This window comes from Tursiops truncatus, chromosome 10, assembly GCF_011762595.2.
Source record: "Tursiops truncatus isolate mTurTru1 chromosome 10, mTurTru1.mat.Y, whole genome shotgun sequence".
Classification (NCBI taxonomy): Eukaryota; Metazoa; Chordata; class Mammalia; order Artiodactyla; family Delphinidae; genus Tursiops; species Tursiops truncatus.
The window spans coordinates 2158078-2180063 of NC_047043.1; the positions used below are offsets into that span (position 1 = coordinate 2158078).

General features: G+C 53.9%; 2 protein-coding genes across 9 annotated transcripts in view; one reads left to right on the forward strand and one right to left on the reverse strand.

Annotated features, from left to right (window-relative positions):
* Positions 1-21107, forward strand: part of PSMG4 (proteasome assembly chaperone 4) — an 85941-nt gene extending 64834 nt beyond the window's left edge. Inside the window, exons 1-4 of one of the 6 annotated variants that reach the window (XM_033863774.2) lie at positions 1706-2176; positions 3668-3743; positions 4441-4682; positions 6614-6813. In XM_033863774.2, the coding sequence (XP_033719665.1) occupies positions 1979-2176; positions 3668-3743; positions 4441-4658 (492 nt within the window). In that variant the 5' untranslated portion in view covers positions 1706-1978 and the 3' untranslated portion in view covers positions 4659-4682; positions 6614-6813. Of the gene's footprint in view, positions 1-1563; positions 1686-1705; positions 2177-3667; positions 3744-4440; positions 4683-6613; positions 6814-18903 lie in introns of those variants that run through there. The other 5 variants (XM_033863775.2, XM_073810259.1, XM_033863778.2 and 2 more) reach the window with 5 other exon arrangements.
* Positions 8189-21986, reverse strand: part of SLC22A23 (solute carrier family 22 member 23) — a 146330-nt gene continuing 132532 nt past the window's right edge. For all 3 annotated transcript variants that reach the window (XM_019944968.3, XM_019944969.3, XM_073810245.1), the window contains one exon: positions 8189-11691. In XM_019944968.3, coding sequence (XP_019800527.1) covers positions 11334-11691 — 358 coding nt within the window. In that variant the 3' untranslated portion in view covers positions 8189-11333. The remainder of the gene's footprint in view (positions 11692-21986) is intronic.

A 21986-nucleotide genomic window follows, 5' to 3' on the forward strand; every position in this document is an offset into this window, starting at 1 on the left:
GAGGAGCGTGCTCCCACTTGTGCTGGGCAGGTGTCGGGGAGAACAGGGGGCAACAGGGTGTTAGCTTCTTGCCTTAGTTTCCCCAGACAGCTCTTCAAGGCTCTTTAGAGAGAAACTCTGTTTTAAAAATGGTGTTTGTCTTCTAAGGGGACAAAGCATTAGAGGGTATTAGAGTTGATGTGTGGGTGACATCACCTGCTCCGTCAGTCCAGTTCATCAATTTATTCTTTTATGGATCATGCTTTTGGTGTTTTATTGTGAAATCTTTGTCTGTTTAAAGGTCACAAAGGTTTTCTACGTTTCCTTCTGGAAGTTTTACAGTTTTAGGTTTCATGTTTAGGTCTCTGAACCATTTTGAGTTCACTCTTGCATATGGTGTGAAGTGTAAACTGAGGTTCATTAATAATTAAGGAAATGCAAATTAAAATCATGTTGAAATAGTCCTTAGAATGGCTAAAATGAACTCATACTCTGCTGATGGGAACATACAAGGGCACAGTCACTGTGGAAACAGCTTGTCAGGTTCTTCAAACGTTACACATGGTACAACCATTCTACTCCTAGGTCTTTAACTACAAGAAATGAAAGCATGTGTTCATAGAGACTTGTACAGACATGTTCATGGCAGCTTGACTGCAATATCCCCAAACTGAAAACAGCCCAAATGGGCATCAGCACGTGAGGGATAAACAAGCAGTGGTGCGTCCACCCAGCAGAACGCTGGTCATCAATGCAAAGGAACAAATGACACATGCACCAACCTGGATGAATCTCAAAATAATTGTGATGAGTGAAAAGGCAGACCAAAAATTATACCTACTGTACAGTCTATTTACATAAAGCTCTAGAAAATGCAAACTAGTGACCAAGTACAGCACAGTGTTTGGGGGAGGCAGGAGGGGTTACAAGGGGCTTGAGGAAGCCTCTGGGGGTGATGGACATGTACATTCTCTTCGTTGTGGGGATGGTTTCATGAGTTACACACGTGTCACAACTTCAATTCGTATACTTTAAATAGTGCCGTTATTGTAGGTTAATTATACCTTAATAAAGCTGTTAGAAACTATTGACCTGAAAATTAAGTACATAATTGAATCATTGATAATTAGCGAAGGGAACAAACTTTTAACAATACTTACTCTCTTAAATGTCAATTTAGTCAACTTAGATCTATTAGAGATTTAAAAAGCACAACTCTGATAGTTGTGACATAAAACCCAACAGTCAGTTGTAACAGAATCTGACAAAAATGGGCGCTGTGTGCGTTTACCACAAACACTGTCTCTCAACACACTGAAGCCTTCCTATGTCAACTCCGAGTGTCCCAGAGTGACTACAAGTCAAGGTCCCCAGCAGGGATGACAGTGGCCCCCTTTCACCTGCTTCCCACGCCTCTGAGAGGCGCCCGTTCTTACTTCCACTTTGCAGATGGGGAGACTGAGGCTCAGGGGTTGAACGGTTTAGCCAAGGCCCACGCTTGTACAGGGCATCAGCTCAGGGGTCTGGGTCCAAAGGCGTGCCAACCCCTCCCCCTAACTCAGTCCATGCGATTTTCCTTTCTAGGGCTTTCCCCAGTATCGCTGCCATTCTCACGGCTAGCTCGAGCACGCGGAGGAGGCTGCTTTGAGTGCTTGCGGCACCGACTGAACAGCGCTGCCCTCTGCTGGGCGGCGCGTCTCCACCAGGTAAGACGCTCCCACAAGTCTACACCGCTGTCCGCAAGGACGCCGGCCCGCCCCCGCCCCGCCCACTCTCGGGACCCGCCCCTCCGGCGTCCCACCTGGGCCTCGCCCTTCCCCGGAAAGCCCCGCCCACACCGGGATCCGCCCCCGCCCACTCTCGAGCCCCCGCCCCAGGCCCCGCCCCACCTCGGGATAGAAAACGAAGGCGCGCTCGACCTCTCGGCGCTCGCCTGCTCGGGTCTGGCGGCGGCGCGGCTGGACCGGGTGGGGCGCGTGCGGCGGGGCCTCCGGGCGGCATGGAGGGGCCTGGGGCTGCTGCGCGGGGGAACGTCTCCCTGCACAATTTCAGCGCGAGGCTGTGGGAGCAGCTCGTCCACTTCCACGTCATGCGGCTGACGGACTCGCTTTTCCTGTGGGTGGGGGCCACGCCGCACCTGCGCAACCTCTCCGTGGCCATGTGCACCCGCTACGTGAGTGCGGCCGGAGGGCCGTGGGTGGGTAGAGGGGCCGGGGGCGGGGGCAGCGGCGCGGGGTCCGGGACGGGGCGGAGGGGGCTAGGCATGCGGGGGACGGATGGGGTCTCGGAGGCCGGGCCGGTGGGGGCCGGACGGTGACCGAGGGCCTCAGGCGCGCGCCCCGTGCCCACCGGGTGCCCGCCGGGGAGACCGCGGATTCGGCGGCCCCCCAGGGCTGTCCCGGGTCGGGGAGGGGCGCTTGGGGCTCCCCGGGACCGGGGTCGAAGAGGGTTGCGCTGGCCACCCGGGGAGAGCTGCGTCCCGCCGCTCGGCTGGGCGTCCTCCATTTCTGGTTGGAGTGTCAGGGCTCCGTCGTGGGACCTCTGCTGTCCGCTCACACTCGCTCTGGGGGGTGGCATCTGTCCCTGTTTTTCTTGCCGGCTCCCTGTTGACCACACTTACTTACATTTCCGGCCCAGACCTCTTTCCCGCCCTTCCCCTCCCCTCCCGCGTCTCGCTGGCGGGTGTGATAGGCAGCTGTCCCTCGGCATTCCAGGCTCCGCCCCGCTCCCCCAGCAGCCAGCCCCTTTCTGTAGCAGCTCCGTCCCAACCTTGGGGTCATCTTTGGATCCCCTCTCCCACGCTCCACGCGCCCAGTGTCAGTGAAGCAGCAGGCACTGCTGTCAGCAGAACCTGCAGAATCCAGCCTCTTCTCACCTGCTGCCTGGGCCAAGCTGCATCTCTCGTGGCGGCTGAGGCCCCCTTTGCCACGTTATAGGTTTCTCAGAGCTGCTGTTGCAAAGTGCCACAGGCTGGGTGGCTGAAAACAACAGGCTGATTCCCTCCCAGATCTGGAGGCCAGAGTCTGAAGCAAGGTGTCAGCAGGGCTGGTTCCTCCCGGAGGCTCTGGGGGAGAAGAAGTCGCACCGTCTCTGGGCTTCCGGTGCTGCTGGCAGCCTCGTCACCCCCCGTCCTGCTGCCAGTGCACAGGCCTTCTCCTCTGTGTGCCTCTGTCTCTTCCATTCTTCTGAAGACACCAGTCCTACTAGATGAAGGGTGCTTCTCACCTTAACTTACATCTCAATTACATCTGCAAAGGCCCTATTTCCAAATAAAGTCACCTGCACAGGTGCCAGGGGTTAGGACCTGGACGTACCTTTTGGAGGTAGTGGCTTAGCCCTCGGCGCTGCCTTACGGCCAGTCCCCCCTGGGCTGCAGTCAGTATCGTCATCCCTCTGCTCAGACCTTCCGAGAGTCCAGAGCCCGCACTGACCTGCAGGCCCCGTCAGCTGCTGGGGCGCCCCTGCCCCCCTGTCTGTGCCCCACTCACCCCTCTGGGCTGCTCCAGCCTTTCACCGGGCAGGCCTGCCTGCTGCCAGGAGAGGCTGCACAGCTAGGGTGACACAGGCCCACTGCAGGGGGAGGCCGGCCTGGGACAGGAAGGGGGGCCATGGGACCCTGGGTGCTCAGGTGATCCAGGAGCGTTGGGCCTTGCAGGTGGGGCAGCACTGCTCTTTGTTTTCCTTGCAGGACCCCATCCCTGTGTCCACTGCCCTCCTTGGGGACATGTCCGACACGACGTCCACTGGCCTTGCCCAGCGCTTAGGTAGGTCCTGCAGCTTAGCTGCCCGAGTGCCCGGGTGGGGACCTCGTTGTTCAGCGGAGCCGGGAGGCGAGTCGCTGGAGGAGGAAGACTGTCTGGGAGGCGGACCCCCGGTCTCTGCGGGAAGGAAGGCCTTGTACACCGGGCTTCTCAGGAGCTGAGCCGGTACCAGCACCGCTCGGGGCTTGTGCTGCCCACGGGCTCCCGTGTCGCCCTGGCTGCCGTCCAGGCCGACCAGTGACAGGTGATCTCCTCCTCCTCGTGGGAGGAGCGGGCGAGTGATGCCCACGGTGCCTAGTGGGTGGCGGCTCCAGGTAGCCTCCAGGGGTTCGGTGGGGCCCCGCGGAGCAGGAGGGACCGCCCTTCGCCGCAGGTGATGTCGCTCAGAGCTCGGAAGGGTGACGGCCTGGCCTAGGGTGGCCTGAAAGGGCGTCAGGCAGGGCCCCGAGGTTGAGGGCTCCAGCCCCCCTGCACCCAAAACGTGTCCTGCAAGATGCCCAGGTGGTTCAGGTAAAGGTGCCCCCAGCTGGTACCCATGACCGCCGGGTGGTCCCAGGCGCCGGGGACCTCGACCAGCAGGGCAGCCTTGCCTCCCGTCTGGCCTTCGTGTTCACAGTGTCCTGGCCACGTGCGGAGCCCTGGGTCCCGGCTGGGGGGTGGCGATGAGGCCGGGCCCTGATTTGAGGAGCTTCTTTTGCAGTTGTGTCGATGGTCCTGTCAGCCTCATCTCCGAGGAGTGGGGACGTGAGTGTCAGTCGGTCCGGGACGCACGCATGCGGACAGCGCAGCCACGCACTGGTGGAGGCACTGCCAGTGCGTCGAGGGCCAGGGCTGGCACAGGTGGCCCACAGGTCGCATGAGACGGGGCAGAGACCTGGCGGCTGCGTCTCGGGGACGTCCACCACACTTGTCCTTTAGCCTGAAGCTAGAGCAGCCTGGCTAGTAAGTTATTTTGGTAACTTTTTATGAGGAAGCAATTGAAAATTTACAGAAAAGCCACAGGAGAGATGTAAAGGATTCCTGCCTAGCCTTCGCCCAGACTCCCAGGTGCTGTCATTGCTGCTCTGCGTTTGAGCTGCTGGTTTTTTGTGACCCACGGAGAGCAGGTGGAAGACCTGATGCCCCTTTGCTTCACTGCGTATTTGCCAGCGTTTCGGGGTGACGCACCCCCAGCAGGCAGGCCCCGTGTGCCGGGCCTGGTGGAGGAGGGAGGGAGGCTGCTGGTTTGTGGAGCTGGGACTGGTGGGTCCCCCCAGTGTGGACCGAGTCCAGGAGAGGAGGGCGGCGGGAGCTCGTTTGATGAGCCACGAACCACCTGGTTATTCCAGTGAAGGGAGATGGGCTCCCGGTGTCCTTGAGATGAGATCTGGAAGCAGTTTGTGTGCGAAAACTAGGGTTCTTTTTCTTTTTTTGGGCATTTTATGCAAACGTTGGCGCTCTTTTTAACATTCTCTCACGTGGCTTACGTCGATTTATAATCTGCATAATTTGAAACAACACAGACCAAAAAATACAGACCAAAAAATACACTCTCACTTAACCAAAGCCAGACGCTAGTGGAGGCTCCCACCCTCCCGTAGCCGCAGACCTGGCAGCCCTCGGCCACCGCCCAGCAAGGACGGGCACACGTGGTGAGATGCCAGCACCCCAGGGGGACAGGCGATGCGTGTGCTGAGGCCACAGAGGCCCGTTCCGCAGGGAGGTCACCTGCAGTTGAAAATGCGTTATTAACCGTCGTTAGTTGTCTGGAGGGAGCCGAGAAGAGACAGGTGCCCCGAGACAGTGTCTTGGGTGGAAGAGGTGAACGGCCTGGGGGCACTGGGGGCTTCGGTGTGGATGGGGACCCCCTGCCCTGTGTGGCTCTGGGGCGCAGGGTGGGGCTGCCGGGTGGACCGTGCAGGCGGGATGGTTCTTGGCTCGCGGAGGGACTGGAGTCAGTGGCCCCCGGGGCCGGGGACTTTCCTGCCGCCGAATGCAGGCAGGCTGAGCGGCTGTGGCTCGACTGCCCCGGCTCTCCCCGTCCCCATCTCTCTGCCTTTGCGACGGGACTGACGTAGCCCCTGACTGCGGTGGGGGGAGGAGGGGCTTGCACCCGCCCCCTGTGGGGTGGGGCCCAGGGAGGAGCTATTTCACCGGAAGGGGAAGAGGGGACCGGTACCGCCTGGCTTGTCCTCGGGACCTGTCCTGCCTTCAGGTTATGGGTGTGCAAACCGCGCGTGCTTTTGGCGGTTGGAGCAGCTCACGTCAGCCATGAACGGTGCCGCAGAAAGGAGCTAAAACACGTCTCTCGCATCGCGTTGAGAAATCGTACGTGTGCGCGTGCGCCTGCACGTGTGTATGTGTAGGAACGTCGGCTCCCGTCTGTGGGCAGGGGGAGTTGCTGGAGGGGGCGGTTCTGAAGTATAGATAGATTTTTTGGGCCGTGCCCCGCTGCTCGCGGGATCTTAGTTCCCCGACTGGGGATTGAACCCAGGCCCTCGGCGGTGGAGGCGTGGAGTCCTAACCACTGGGCCGCCAGGGAAGTCCCAGGACCTTAGTGTTCTAAATACTTGCACATCGTCTGTGCTTTGTAAAAAGCAGCACGACCAGCCGGCCCCGTGTGCAGCGCGGTGGGACTCAGACGGTAGAGACTGAGAGCAGACTCAGTGGGTCTGGGCGGGCCGAGGGTCTGCATCTCCCACGAGGTCCCGGCACTGTGGCCATGGGGACCGGCCTTTCAGAACCGCTGTTCGGTGCCTGTAGTCTGGTCTGCAGCAACTGCCCGTGACACCACAGGTGTCAGAGCTCGCTTCTCTCCCTGGAAGCCCACCTTCCCCTTCCAGGCCTTTCCCCGCAGTGGGTTGCACACGTCCGTGTGCTTTCTCTCGTTTCAGCCAGGAAGACCAGCAAACAGGTGTTTGTCAGCTATAACCTTCCAAACACCGACAGCAGCTTCACGTTGCTGGTAGAAAACAGGATCAAGGAGGAAATGGAGGCCTTTCCCGAGAAGTTCTAGCCCAGGCGGCAGCAAGGATGCAGATGTGCGCGCCCGGACGGACGTCTGAATAAACGCGTGGGGTGTCGCCAGCTGTCAGCAGGGTCACGCGTGACGTTTGTTTTTAAAGGGTCGGTCTTCCCGCCGTCACTGGAGTGGGGCCCCAGGGCTGCACCTGCAGGAGGAGGCAGGAGAAGGGCAGGGAAGGTTCCTCGCGGTCCTGGGGGGAGGGGTTTGGGGCCGTTGTGGGACGGAGGGGAAATCAGTCATGACTCCGTCAGGCCCATCTTGTCACGACCGGGGCCTGAGGCCCGAGGCCTGTGAGGTCCTTCTGTCGTGTGTCCCCACGTCCCGCCACTACTGAGTCTCACTTCTCTGGGCGCCGTTTCCTCACCTATGAAGTGGGACGGTCTCACCTGGCTGGGTTATTGCTGGAAATGCTTCGCAAACCCCGGTGCCGTGGCCCCTAGGACCTGGGTCACGGTTTTACCCTTTTTGTTGAATGCATCCGAGTGTGTCAGCCCCTCCCTGGGCTTCCTGCTGCCCTGCCTGTCCTTCCGTCCCCCCTTTCCTCCAAGTCGCAGGCCCCTGCTGCGTCGTCTTAATCCTTGGCCTTTTCTGCTGCTTCAGGTGGAGTCCAGCCTTTCTGGTACGTGCACTCCTTTCCAGAAGCCGGTGGTGCTCAGGTCAGTGGCTCTCAACTTGTCTTCCGGTCGAATTGCTGGCAGAGCTCTTACAGGTTCCCTTCCCCAGACTCAGGCGGCCGGAGGCCCAGGTTTTGTGGGGTTGGAAAGCCCCCCACGTGCTTCTCAGCACAGCCAAGCCGAGAACGACAGGCAAAGGACTCTCTGATCTTTGGGGTCCACGTGGACCCCTTTTGTCAGGAGAGGCGGATGGTTTCGGGCCCTGTGACACGGTTCACGCGATGGGTGGCAAGCCCTGTGTCGAGCCAGTGCGGGCAGCCAGAGCGGTGACACTTTGGCCGGGACGGAAAGGACCTTCCGGGGACCAGGTCTGGGGCTCAGGACGCTAACCTGCAAGGCCCCGGCCGGTTGTGGTTTGGAAGCACAGCGGGCACCTTTCTAGGAAGAGCAGGTAACGCAAATCAGGGCTATGGAGAGGAGAGTTTGGTATAAATACTTTATTAAAGAAATATTGCTTTCTTGTTAAAAAATACTACATTAAAGAGAGCTCTGGGTTCTCAGTCTCTCCTGACCGAATCACAGTGTGAGAATCGTTTCCTCTCTAGGAACCTTCAGGCCACGGATTAGATTAGCAGGACATCCACACACAAGAGAAAAGAACTCTGAAACCTGCTGTCGCCCCCCGTTTCTCGGGGCCTGCGAACGGCAGTTTGATGTTTCCTCTGCCCGCCTTTACGATGGGGAATCTGCAGGCAGAGAAGCCCCCCGCGGTCCCCCGGGGGCAGAGCCGAGGCTGGGCTTACACAGGCGCTAAAGTAGGGACACAGCGAGACCTGAATCAACAGAGTTTATTACTCGTAGCCAGTGGTCACGAAATGCCCTTCACTGGACACCATCAGATGAGGTAGGGAAGACATTCCAGAGGAAGTTTGTTAATGGGGCAACATTTTTATTTCTGTACATTTACATACAAATCTCCCCCCAGGGTACGACAGCTGTGGCGTCATGCAGACAGGAACGTAAGGACAGGCCAGGACCGGGTGCAGGTTTGTGCTGGGAGCAGGCACCTCCAGGCGTCCCGTCCGTACGCAGGCCACACGGTTCTCACACAGAAACCTCCGGCCCGGGGCTGCTGGGCCACTGGGGCACCCCCAGCGGCACGCAGGCCGCACCACGTCGCCACCACCCTGTGGCCCAGGGGCTCGTCCTTTCGCGGCGCCTCAGCCACCCTCGTGTGGCACCAGGAAGTGGTATTGCGGGCAGTACTTCCTCTGGGCCGTTTCTTTCTCCTGCTGTTCTGTGGCCGGACCAGCTTGCCCGCCCCCGTGCCCCTAGTCGCAAGTGGTATTGTAGTCTTTCAGATAACATTTAAAATTTTACTGTGTGTTTTGGGTGCTAACAGGCAGGGTATTGGGTGAGTATCGGGTGAGTTGTTACTGGTTTCCAGACAGGAAGAGAAGGCAGGAGGATCACGTTTGTGCCTGACTCGTTGGAAGGGGGTCCCGGCTCCTGGGGGGCTGGGACTGAGGGCGGCGTGATGCCAGAGGAGGAGCTGGACCTTCCCGGGCAGCGGGCTGGGTGAGCCGGGTGGCGGACGTGCAGCGGCAGGCGCCTGAGAAGTGTCTCTCCCCTAAGCACGGAGGGACCTGGGCCGAGGGGTCCACGCGTGAGCACGGGGGTCTCGCGGAGCAGGCAGGACCGGCCCCGGCTGGGCTTGGGGCTGCCTCGCCCGCGTGGTGGGGGGTCTCACGGGGCTCGGCCCACAGGAAGCTTTTCTGCTTTGGCTACGCTCACGGCTGTCCCTCGGGACCAGCCTGACCCAGGGCCGCAGGAGGGGGCATGGAGGAGCCAGGAACCTCCCCTCCCTCACACCTGCCGCGCCATCCCCTCCCTCACACCTGCCAGGCTTTGGTCCCGGGAGCCCCGCCCTCGCAGCCAGCTTCTCTTCTAGTCTATGAGCTGGTCCTGACCGCTGCGGTCAGTGCTGGGCTCTGTGGGACCAGCGTCTACTGTTGTCACTTAAGACGGACCTCAGACTTTGGAACAGGGGTCTGGGAGCGCCGTGCCCGCCTTCCTGGAGGTGCCGGCTGTCCCCTGCGGCTTGAGCACGATCCCTAAAGGTCTACACGGCCAGCGGGAGGGCACGCACGGCCTGGGGTCTGGCGAGCGGCCTGGCTGCAAGGTGTCCTGGAGCTGGGGTGATGGGTGCAGACACACCTGGCAGGTGTGGCCCAGGGACCCCGCCAGCCCTGCGCTGCACGTCCTGCCCTGGACCGGGGACCCTGCGGCCGGCATGCTGAGAGAGGCTAAGGCGCTTCCCAGGTTTGGCACTCGAGCTGCACAGGTGTGAAGAAAGGCCTTGTAGATTAAGGTGAATGCGGACGGATGCTGAAACACAGAACAGACGTGACTCAAGACACAAGGCAGGGCCATGAGGGGCTGGGCCGGTGGCCCTGGGACCAGGCGGTGTAGCTGCCGCCACCACACAGGCCTGCGCGTCTGCTCACCTCACGGCGTTCTCACCGCGCCAGCGGCTCCTCCCCGCGGCCGCCAGCTTGTAGGGGCACCGTGGGGGGACGGCAAGACAGACTGGAGGGGACAGGAGGCGAGCGGGGACGTGCTCCACCTCTCTCCTGGGCCTTGGAGTCTGGGCAGCCGTGGGCTGGGAGTCCCCTCGCTGCTTCCCACGGACCCAGGGCCACGCCTTCCCTGGAAGAAGAGCCCACAGCAGAGGCACTGTGGGGAGGTGGACCCTTCCAGGAAGAGCCCAGGCTGTCCCGGGACTGCCACAAGACGGTGCCTGCCTGGCCAGCGAGGGGTGTTTCTCAGCATCTCCTGCGTTTCCTCTGAAACGGCTCCAGACAGGTGCAGAGAGCCTGACCTGGAAAGGCAGGGGGATGAAGTGAGGAACACAACGAAAACCCTTGGAGTCGGGTGGGGCTCGAGCTTTGGTGAGTTATTGCTTCTCTCAGTTGGTCTTGATGTTCTCGGAGGCTGCCGTCAGCAGAGCTCCCCAGTGAGGGCCTGCTCCAGGCCCAGCTCTGTGCTGACGGAAGCAGAGGGCTCTGGGGTCTCCGCCGGCGGCTAGCGGAGCCGAGGCCTCCAAGCTGGTGATTTCTGCGCCGTGTGTGCTCGGGATGTGGCTGGCGGGCCGTGTTTGCAAGAGCACCGCTCCCTCCTGGGGGCTGCCTAGCCTATTGAGTTATTTTCCTATTGGTGTTAGTTCAGGAAGTAGCCGTGTGTTCATGTTGTGCTGGCAGAAAAGCTGACTGCAAGAGGGGACTTTCCTGCTGGAGCTGAACCGGGAGGAGGGGTGATAACAGTAACTTGTCTCTGATCGATGGCGTCGCTGCTCGGGAGCTGAGCCGGGCAGACCTGCCTTGGAGACCGTGGCGATACGCCGCTAATCTACAGGCTCTTCCCCCAAAGAGCTTCCAGCATCAAGTATAAAAGGATGATCTTGCGGGAAAGACTAAGCTGGTTTTAATGATACCGTGAGCTGCTTTCCCCCAGCACATGGAGCAGAAGCTCTTACCTTACAGAGAAAACCTTTAAAAACCATATACAGACTCTAGCAAAACCCTAACCATTTACATTTCAGTCTGAATAAAGCACAGCTGTGGGAGTGCTCCAGACGGTGGCTGGTTGGTCTCTGTGCACGGCCTCGGGGACAGCTGGCTCTGAGGGCGCAGCGGACCTCCCGGGGAGCCTGGGCTGCGCGGTCCTCACGGTGTGTCCTCGGCCACCGCGTCCCTCCTCCTGAGGAGGTGGGACCCGTGAAGGGAAGGGAGTAAAGTGCTCTTTAAAAATGACCAAAATAAATACAAACGTTTCATGGCAGAAAGGAAAGTCTTTGAAGGGTCGTTTGCAAAGTCCTCTTCCTCACACGTGGGCTCCTCGGGGGTCCCCACGCCGGCCTCAGCAGAGGGGGCCCACCCATGGCCACGGTCAGCCCGGTCCGCCCCCAGGGCCCTGCTACATGGGCCGCCCGCCGTTGGCCGTGGCACGGTCCGGCAGCCCGTCGCCCGCGGCGGCCACGTCGTGCAGCCCCGAGTAGTCCTTGAGCTCGGCGTTGGTCAGCAGCAGGGGCTGCTCCCCGCGCCTGGGCGGCAGCAGGGGCTGGCGCGTGTAGTGCTCGCCGTCGGGGATGCTCTCAGGCAGGTTCTGGTCCCGGCTCTCGGGCAGCAGCAAGAGGCAGATGATGCAGATGAGCGTGCAGCAGGCGAAGATGATGTGGTGCAGGAAGTAGCCCTTCTGGTTGTGCAGCTCGATGATGGGCGCCGTCAGCATGCCGAAGCCCGCGCTGGCCAGCACCAGCCCCAGGCCGCCGCACCTGCGGGGAACGCGCAGGTAGGCGGCAGGTCGGGCCCACAGGCACGGGGCCCCAGCACCGGCGCACGGCCAGCTCCCCCCAACCCCCTTCACCTCCTGCATCTGCTGCCCCCGCTATTCAGTGAACATTTTCCTCGCCAGCCCAAAACTTCTTACTAGGTGACTGTGATAAATACCACTGTAGGGGACAAGCGGCCTCGCTTGCCGTGAATAACGTAACATTTTGTTTCTCAACGCTGTATCCATTTACGCTGTTTTTCCAAGGCTCGCTCTTCATTTAGAAGCGGGGAGGGTGGCCGGGGGTTAAAGAAGGCATCAAGGACACGTCGACAGGAGAGCTGCCGAGGTGGTGGAGTGGAAAGACCCCCCCCAGCTCGCCTCTTCCCGTGGGCACGCCGGACTCACAGCTGCGCGGAGCAGCCATCGATGAACAGGACCAGAGCCAGAAAGATCTACAGCTGGACACAAAGGACCAGAGCCTGCCAGAAAGATCCACAGCTGAAGACACGGGAGGAGCCACAATGAGCCAGGTAGGGGGAGCAGGTAGGGGGAGCAGACGTGCAAGATGATCGAGGCTCGTGACCCCCACCGGGGGGGCGACCCACACACGGGAGAGCAAGCACATCGCGGAGGTGCTCCCACAGGAGACAGTTCTGAGCCGCACGTCGGGCTCCGTAGCCCGCGGGTCCTATACCAGGAAAACGGGCCCCCGGGGATGGGGGGGCTTTCAGGGGTCCCAGAGGACTGGGGGAAACAGAGACTCCACTGTTACAGGGAGTACACAAAATCCCATGCGCACTGGGACCAAGGGCAGAGCAGTAACTTGATAGGAGCCTGGGCCAGACGTACCTGCTGGACTTGGAGAGTCTCTCAGACAGGCAAGGGGGCAACTGCAGCTCACCCTGGGGACACAGATGCTGGTGGCAGACATATTTGGGAGCTTTCTACCATGGGGACCCTGGTGCCGGCGACCACCGTCCTGGCTCATGAGCTCTGAGACCTGGTCCCACCCAACCGCCTGTAGGTGCCAGTGCTGGGACCACCAGCCGGGTGGGAACACAGCCCCACCCCTCAGCGGACAGGCTGCTTAGAGACTTCCTGAGCGCACAGCTGGCCACCTCTGGACATGGCCCTGCCCACCAGAGGGCCAAGATTCTGCTCCACCCAGCAGCTGACAGGTGCTGGCCTCTGCTGCTAGGAAGCCTGCACAGCCTCTAGACCAGTCCCGCCACCACGGGGCAGAAACCAGAAGCAGGAAAACCACGATCCTGCAGCTTGCAGACCTCGGCGCTCCCAGCTGGCCAGTGCAAGCTTCTGGACACCCCAGACCCCATACCCAACTGTGCTAGGAACTGGCCCCAGCCACCAGCAATCTTACACCAGCTCTCTGGCACTCACCCCAGGACCTGGCTTCACCCAGCAGTAGGGGGTCAACAGCTCCAGAGTCGCCTGGACCCTGACGTCACCCATCAGTGACCTGGCACTAGCCCCAGGGTCCCTGGGGATTCTGCAGTCAGCTGCCTCCTGACCAGGCCCCACCAACCAGTGGCCTCCACACAAGGCAGAGCTTGGCAGTCAACCAGACCGGGTGCCAACTAAGCCCACCAGACCACCCACGTAGCCAGCCCTCCAAAACAGAAGGAACCACACAGCCCTCACGGGGCGCCCCTACATACAGCTCTGGTGACGAGTGTGCTGCTGGGATGCGTAATGTCTCCTACAGAGGGGGCCACTGCTGAGGTCGAGAAACAACCTACCACATACGTAATATACAAACAGCAACTCAGACAAGACGAGGTGGCACAGAAACCTGCTGCAGACGAAGGAACAAAATAAACCCCCAGGAGAACAACTAAGCGAAGTGGAGACAGGCAGTCTACCCAAGAAAGAGTCCAGAATAATGACAGTAAAGATGATCAAAGAGCTCGGGAGAAGAATGGATGCACAGAGCAAGGAGTTAAAAGCTTTTAACAAGAGTCAGAAAATATAAAGAACAGCCCTACAGAGGTGAAGACTACAGTAACTGAAATGAAGGCGTCAGCAGCAGACTGAGTGACACAGAGGAACGGATCAGTGAGCGGGAAGACAGAGCAGTGGGAGCCACTGCTGCTGCTGAACAGAAGGAAGAATGAAAAGAAGTGAGGCCAGAGTGAGAGACTCTGGGACAACACCAGGCACACTTAATGCTTGCATTACAGGGGTCCCAGAGGAGGAGAGAGAGCAGGGGGCACAGAACACATTTGAAGACATAACCACTGAAGACTTGTTTAACCTGGGAAAGGAAACAGACATCAAGGTCCAGGAAGCACAGAGAGTCCCAAACAGGATCAACCCAAAGAGGACCACTCCAAGACTCACTGCAACTGAAGTACCAAAAAATAAAAACAGAATATTAGAAGCAGCAAGAGAAAAGCAACAAACAACATACAAGGGAACTCCCGTAAGGCTATCAGCTGTTTTTTAGTGGAAACTGCAGGCTAGAAGGGAATGGCATGATCTATTTTAAATGATGAAGGGACAAAACCTACAACCAAGAATACTCTGCTCAGCAAGGCTCTCGTTCAGATTTGATGGAGAGATCAAAGCTTTACAGACAAGCAAAAACTAAGAGTTCAGCACCAAACCAGCTTTACAGCAAATGTTAAAGGGACTTCTCTAAAAGAAAAATAAATAGCTACGACTAGAAACAAGAAAACTATGGAAAGAACTAAGTGGTAAGGGCAAACATATAGTAAAGGTAGGAAATCATCCACAAACAAAGCTAGTGGGGGGGTTAAAAGAAATGGTAAAATCGTGTATATCCACAATAAGCAGTTAAGGGATGGACAGAACAGTTAGATGGAAAATAGGATGTGAGGGGAGAAGAGGACAAAGGCAGGGTTTTCCTTTGTTTTGTTTGTTTCTTAAAAATACTTTTGGCTGCATTGGGTCTTTGTTGCTGCAGGGCTTTCTCTAGTTGCAGTGAGCAGGGGCTATTCTTCGTTGCAGTGCACAGGCTCATTGTGGTGGCTTCTCTTGTTGCAAAGCAGGGCTCTAGGCTTGTGGGCTCAGCAGTTGTGGTGTGAGGGCTTAGTTGCTCCGCGGCATGTGGGATTTTCCTGGACCAGGGCTCAAACCCGTGTCCCCTGCATTGGCAGACAGATTCCCAACCACTGCGCCACCAGGGAAGTCCCAAATGCAGAGTTTTAAAATTAAGAGATCAGCACCTTGAAACAGTCACATGTATATATACATAGACTGCTATATGAAAACCTCATGGCAACCACAAGTCAAAAATCTGTAATAGATACACCCATAAAAAAGAAAAAGGAATCCAAACGTAAAACTAAAGATAGTCATCAAATCACAAGAGAAGAAAGCAAAAGAAGAAAGGGGGATAAAGACCTCCAAAATCAAATTCAAAACAATGAACAAAATGGCAGTCGGAACATACATATCGATAATTACCTTGAGTGTAAATGGACTAAGTGCTCCAACCAAAAGACACAGGCTCGCTACATGAATACAAAAACAAGACCCGTATATACAAGAGACCCACTTCAGACTTAGGGACAGACACAGACTGAAAGTGAGGGGATGGAAAAAGATATTCCATGCAAATGGAAATCAAAAGAAAGCTGGAGTAGCAATACTCATGTCAGACAAAATAGACTTTAAAATAAAGATGGTTACAAGAGACAAAGAAGAACACCACATTATGGATAAAATGATCAATCCAAAAAAGATATAACCATTGTAAATATATATGCACCCAACACAGGAGCACCTCAATATATAAGGCAAATGTTAACAGACACAGAGGGAGAAATTGACAGTAACACAATAATAGGGGACTTTAACAGCCCACTCACATCCATGGACAGATCATCCAGTAAGAAAACACTGACCCTGAATGACACGAGACCAGATGCACTTAATTGATATATATATAAAGAGAGCATTCTATTTGAAAGCAGCAAATACACATTCTTTCCAAGTGCATATGGAACATTGTCCAGGACAGATCACATGCTAGGCCATAAAACAAGCCTCAGGACATTAATAAAACTGAAGTCATATCCGGCAGCTTTTCTGACCACAAAACTATGATACCAGAAGTCAACTACAAGAACAGAACTGCAGAAAACACAAGCACAGGGAGGCTAAACAATATGCAACTAAACAACCAGTGGATCACTGAAGAAATTAAAGAGGAAACAGAAAAATACCTAGACACAAATGAAAAAGAAAACACAACAATTCAAAACCTATGGGACACAGCAAAAGCAGTTCTAAGAGGTAAGTTTACAGTGATACAAGCTTACCTCAGGAAATAAGAAAAATTTCAAATGAACAACCTAACCGTACTCCTAAAGGAACTAGAGAAAGAACAAACAAAACCCAGAGTTAGTAGAAGGAATGAAATCATAAAAATCAGAGCAGAAATAAATTAAATAGAGACTAAAAAAACAACAGAAAAGATCAACAAAACTAAAAGCTGGTTCTTTGAAAGGCTAAACAAAATTGATAAACCTTTAGCCAGACTCATCAAGAAAAAAAGGGAGAGGGCCCAAATCAATAAAATCATAAATGATAAAAGAAGTTTCAACTGACACCACAGACATACAAAGGACCATAAGAGACTGCTGTGAACAACTATATGCCAATAGTAATAGTCAACCTGGAAGAAATGGGCAAATTCTTAGGTACAATCTCCCAAGACTGAACCAGGAAGAAATAGAAAATATGAACAGATCAATTACCAGTAATGAAACTGAATCAGTAATTTAAAAACTCCCAAAACACAAAAAAGTGCAGGACTAGATGGCTTCACAGGTGAATTCTACCAAACATTTAGAGAAGAGCTAACCCCTATCCTCCTCAAACTATTCCAAAAAAACTGCAGAGGAAGGAACACTTCCAAATTCATTCTATGAGGCCACCATCACCCTGATACCAAAACCAGACAAAAATATCACAAAGTTATAGGCTGCTGATTAATAACATAGATGTAAAAATCCTCAACAAAACATTAGCAAACCAAATCCAACAATATATTAAAAGGATCATACACCACAATCAAGTGGGACTTATCCCAGGGATGCAAGGGTTTTTCAATATCTGCAAGTCAGTGTGATACACCACATTGACAAACTGAAGAATAAAAACCATATGATTATCTCCATAGATGCAGAAAAAGCTTTTGACAAAACTCAACACTGATTTATGATAAGAACTCTCCAGGAAAGTGGGCATAGAGGGAACATACCTCAACATAGTAAAGGCCATATGACAAACCCACAGCTAGCAACATACTCAACAATGGAAAGCTGAAAGCATTTCCTGTAAGATCAGGAACAAGACAAAGATACCCAATCTTGCAACTTTTATTCAATATAGTTTTGGAAATCCTAGCCACAGCACTCAGAGAAGAAAAAGAAATAAAAAGAATCCAAATTAGAAAGGAAGAAGTAAAACTGTCACTGTTTGTGGATGACATACTATAAATATATACAGAAAATCCTAAAGATGTCACCAGAAAACTATGGAGCTCATCAATGAATTTGGTAAAGTTGCAAGATATAAAATTAATATACAGAAACCTGTTGCATTTCTATACACTAACAATGAACTATCAGAAAGAGAAATTAAGGAAACAATCTCATATACCATTGCAACAAAGAGAATAAAATACCTAGGAATAAAGCTACTCAGAAAACTGTAAGTCACTGATGAAAGAAATTGAAAATGACAGAAAGAGATGGAAAGAGATATCGTGTTCTTGGATTGGGAGAACTAATATTGTCAAAATGACCATACTACCCAAGACAACCTACAGATTCAATGCAATGCCTATCAAAATACCCATGACATTTTTCACAGAACTAGAATAATTTAAAAATTTTAATGGAAATGCAGGAGACCCTAAATAGCCAAAACAATCTTGAGAAAGAAGAACAGAGCTGGAAGGACCACACTCCCTGACTTCAGACTATACTACAAGGCTACAGTAGTCAAAACAGTATGGTACTGGCACAAAAACAGACACATAGATCAGTGAAACAGAATAGAGAGCCCAGAAATAAACCCATGCTCTTATGGTCAATTAATCTATGACAAAGGAGCCAAGAATGTACAATGGAGAAAAGAGGGTCAAGGATTCTTTCCTGGAACATCCATGGCACACACTGTGTTTCATAAATGTGGGGATGCTGCAAATCAGATCACCCTGGTTCCTCGGCAAGAGGGCCACCGTCCCAGTGAATGGGGCAGAGTGAATATGAAGACCCTTACAAAGAGCGGTGCGACTGACTCCACCTGGAAGGTGAATAAACGAGCACCTGAAATAGCTCTTCAGTCCTTGTGAGTCTGGCCACTCCAGAAGCCACAGGAGGCTGCAAGGGATTATATGGGGCACCGGAAATAAAGGACGTGTTTCATGGGCCTTTGATACCAGTGAGATATCATTTTCTCTAAAACTGCCCATGTGGGACTTCCCTGGTAGTGCAGTGGTTAAGAATCCGCCTGCCAATGCAGGGGACACAGGTTCGAGCCCTGTCCAGGAAGATCCCACATGTCATGGATTAAGCCTGTGCACCACAACTACTGAGCCCTCATGCCACAGCTACTGAAGCCCACGTGCCTAGAGCCCGAGCTCAGCAACAAGAGAAGCCACCGCAATGAGAAGCCCGCTCGCAGCAACGAAGACCCAACACAGCCAAAAATAAATAAGTAAATTTATTAAAACAAAACAAAACTGCCCACGTCTGCCTGACCTTCCCTTAAGTTGAGTGGGGTGGTGCTGATGAGCACGAGAGGCTTCCCTGCTCAGTGCAGTAAAGTGCTCACGTGGTTAGTGCACAGGGACGTGAGTGCACAGCCCACAAGGAATTCCTGAGCAAGGAGCTGGCTTCCCCTCAGAGTCCAGGTGAACTATGTCATGGTAGCAAGTCACGTCAAATGAACGTATTTGATTTATGGTAGGGTTCGATGACTTGTTTTTAAAAAGTACCGACATCTCTACAGGTGCATATATATAAAATGCTATCCATGTACACGTGCATATGTAATATGCAATATAGCCTTACGTATTTTTTTCCACAAAAGCAATTTTCTGTTGGTTTTCTAGAAATCTCAGTTCAGAGAATGGGATCATTGCGTGCTTGGTTCTAAGGTGTAACTTCATCTTTCTCCCCGCAAATGCTGACTCTGTACATTTTCTGCTTTTCTCCAGGTTGTCACGAGAGGGCAGCACACGCTCATGTTTAAACAGGAGAGTGGCAGCCGCCTCGATTTACAGATAAAGGAGAACCTGGAGCGAGGCTGCCTTCTAGTGCTTTCGGAGCTCGAAGGCTTTTACTGGTCGTCTTTATTTTACTAGTAATAATATCTAAATTACTTTGAGGATAGAAAGATAGGTACACAGGCAGACTTCTTAGAAGTAGCAAGCTTGACAAAACTTCTGGAATCTTCAGAAAAAAATAAAGGAAAAAAGAAAAAAGAAAAATAAACAACAAAAAACCAAAAGCAACAACAAAAAAGAATCTTCAACTCATTCTTTTAACCATGTTAATACCAGCGTCTTGAACACAGAAAACAAACCTTCTGTTTTCCACTTCCTTCTCTGTATTACTTGTCTTGACTACCTTCCTGTGAAGTCAAGGACGAAGAAACATTTCTGCCCATCTTTACAGAAATATCACTGCCAAAAATATTCAGGTAGGAATAATGAACACCACCAGTTGTCACCTACTGCGGCCAGACCCTCTGTGTACAGTCTGTCCCCCACCAGTCCCCCCACGAGAAGGCCGTCATGACTAGTCTTGTTTTGGGGCAGAGATGAGCCCAGCTGAAGGACGTGCCCAAGGCCACGGAGGAACACAGGTTCCCTGCCTGCTAAAGGCCCGAGTCGGGGGCTCGGGGGGGATGCGACCCGTGTGCTTGGCTGTCCCCTGTCCTGTCTGTCCCCCTCCTGCTGTTTAACAGTGAGGATTACCCATCACCCCCTTGGCCTGCGGTCACTCATTGAGCGTGTGTTATAAACATTTATATATATATGATGCAAATTTTAAAACAAGCTAAACGACCCCATGTGTCACGTGACACAGGCCATCTCTCCTCCTGGTGCCCGTTCCTGAGGCATGTCTGGAGCAGTGACATCAGGTGGGGTCCATTGGGGGTGGGCACAGGGAGGAGCCAGAAGGAAGGTCTCCGGAAGGAAGACGCTTGGAGGAAGGGGTGGGCACCTGAGGGGAGGGAAGAGCTCAGCTGGAGAAGGGGGTGGGCAGCCAGGGAGCGGGTGAGGAGGTGTCAGGCGGTGAAGTGGCCCCTCTGCTCAGGCAAAGGAAACAAAAGCAAAAAGAAACAAATGGGACCTAATTTAACTTTTTAAAGATTTTGCACAGTAAAGGAAACCATGGACAAAATGAAAAGACAACCTACTGCATGACAGACCCTGTTTGCAAATGCTATGACCAATAAAGGGTTGACATCCAAAATATGTAACAGCTCATACAACTCAACATCAAAAACAAACAAAACCCCGATTGAAACAATGGCACAAGAACTGAATAGGCATTTTTCCAAAGAAGAAATGCAGGTGGGCAACAGGCACATGAAAAGATGTTCAACATCGCTAGTCATCAGGAAATGCAAATCCAAACCACAATGAGGCATCACCTCACACCGGTCAGAACGGCCATCATCAAAAAGAACACAGGTAACACGTTGAGGAGGATATGGAGAAAAGAGAACCCTCGCGCACTGCTGGTGGGAATGTGAAATGGTGCAGCCGCTATGGAGACCAGTCTGGAGGTTTCTCAAAAAACTAAAAATAGAACTACCATATGATCCAGTAATTCCACTTTTGGGTATATATCCAAAAAAACTGAAAATACTAATTCAAAAAGATACATGCACCTCTGAGTTCGTAGCAGTATTACAATAGCCAAGACATGGAAGCAACCTAAAGGTCTACTGACAAAGAAGACGCGGTAGACGTATGCAGTGGAATATTACTCAGCCGTCAAAAAGAACGCAATTTTGCCATTTGCAACATGGATGGGCTTGGAGGGCATTATGCTAAGTGAAACAAGTCAGGGAAAGACAAATACTGTACAATATCACTTATGTTTGGAATCTAAAAAATACAACAAACTAGGGAAGATAACAAAAACGAAACAGACTCTGGTTACCAGTGGGGAGCGGGAAGCAGGGAGGGGCGACATGGGGGTAGGGAGTGAGAGGTACGAACTATTAGGTATGAAACAAACTACAAGGATGTACTGTACAACACGGGGACTACAGCCAGTATTTTATAATTTACCTTTAAATTGCTATATATTAACCTTCAAAAATTGTGAATCACTGTGTTGTACACCTGAAACATAATATTGTATATCAACTATATCTCAATAAAAAAGGAAGAAATACCCTGCAGCCGGGGCCCGGTGCTCTGGGAGCCTGACGAGGTGTCGGGAGGTGAGGGATGCGTCCCTGCCACCAGCGCCTGCCCCACCCCCCGCCCTGCTTTGTGAGGGCACACGGAGACAGCGAGGCCTCAGGGACCCTCCTGCAGCTTCCAGGTGACACTGGGCCTGCCACACCAAAGCCACCAGCTGCCCCTACACCGCCGAGGCCCAAGGGGAGGATGCTGAGAAGCCGGCCACGGGGAGGGCGCCGTCAGCGTCTGGGTGGGCGCGCCGGACAGCTGTCACGCGTGGACAGCCAACGTCCCCCAGGCTCTGTGCAAAGGAGTTCTTACCCTGCTCTTCGCTCCTCGTTAGCCAACCCTAACCTTCGCTACTGTTCTCGTTCAGAGGGTGTGTGCTTAACACCGTGTTGCAGAAAAGGCTAGTTTTGCACTAGGCAACGTGAAGCTCGCAGACCTGAGTGGCCCTCCCAGCTCCTCCTGGCTCACCCGTGAGAAGTCGGGGGAGGCAGGAAGTCCATTTCCTCCCAGCGACTCCGTGGGACTGTCCCTGGGTGGGCACGCGAGGAAGGGCCGGGACGAGGGGTGTCCAGCAGGGAGAGTGACTCACCGGCAACACCAGAGAGCCTTCTGTCCCCACCAGGAGACCCCCCCGGACCTCATCTCCTGCCTCTGCAACTATAAACGCATCACCTAGGGTCAAGTGAACATGTTTTCTCGTTTGTCATCCTGGCAAGCTGACCCCGAGAACATTTTCTATCCCCAAAATAATCTTTGCAGGTTTGCCTCAGAGAGGAAGAGGATACTGCATTTCCTTCAGTTTAGCTTGTTTAGCTCTTTCCAGCAAAATCTAACGATGATTCACGAGGTCTGCCGACTGCTGAAGG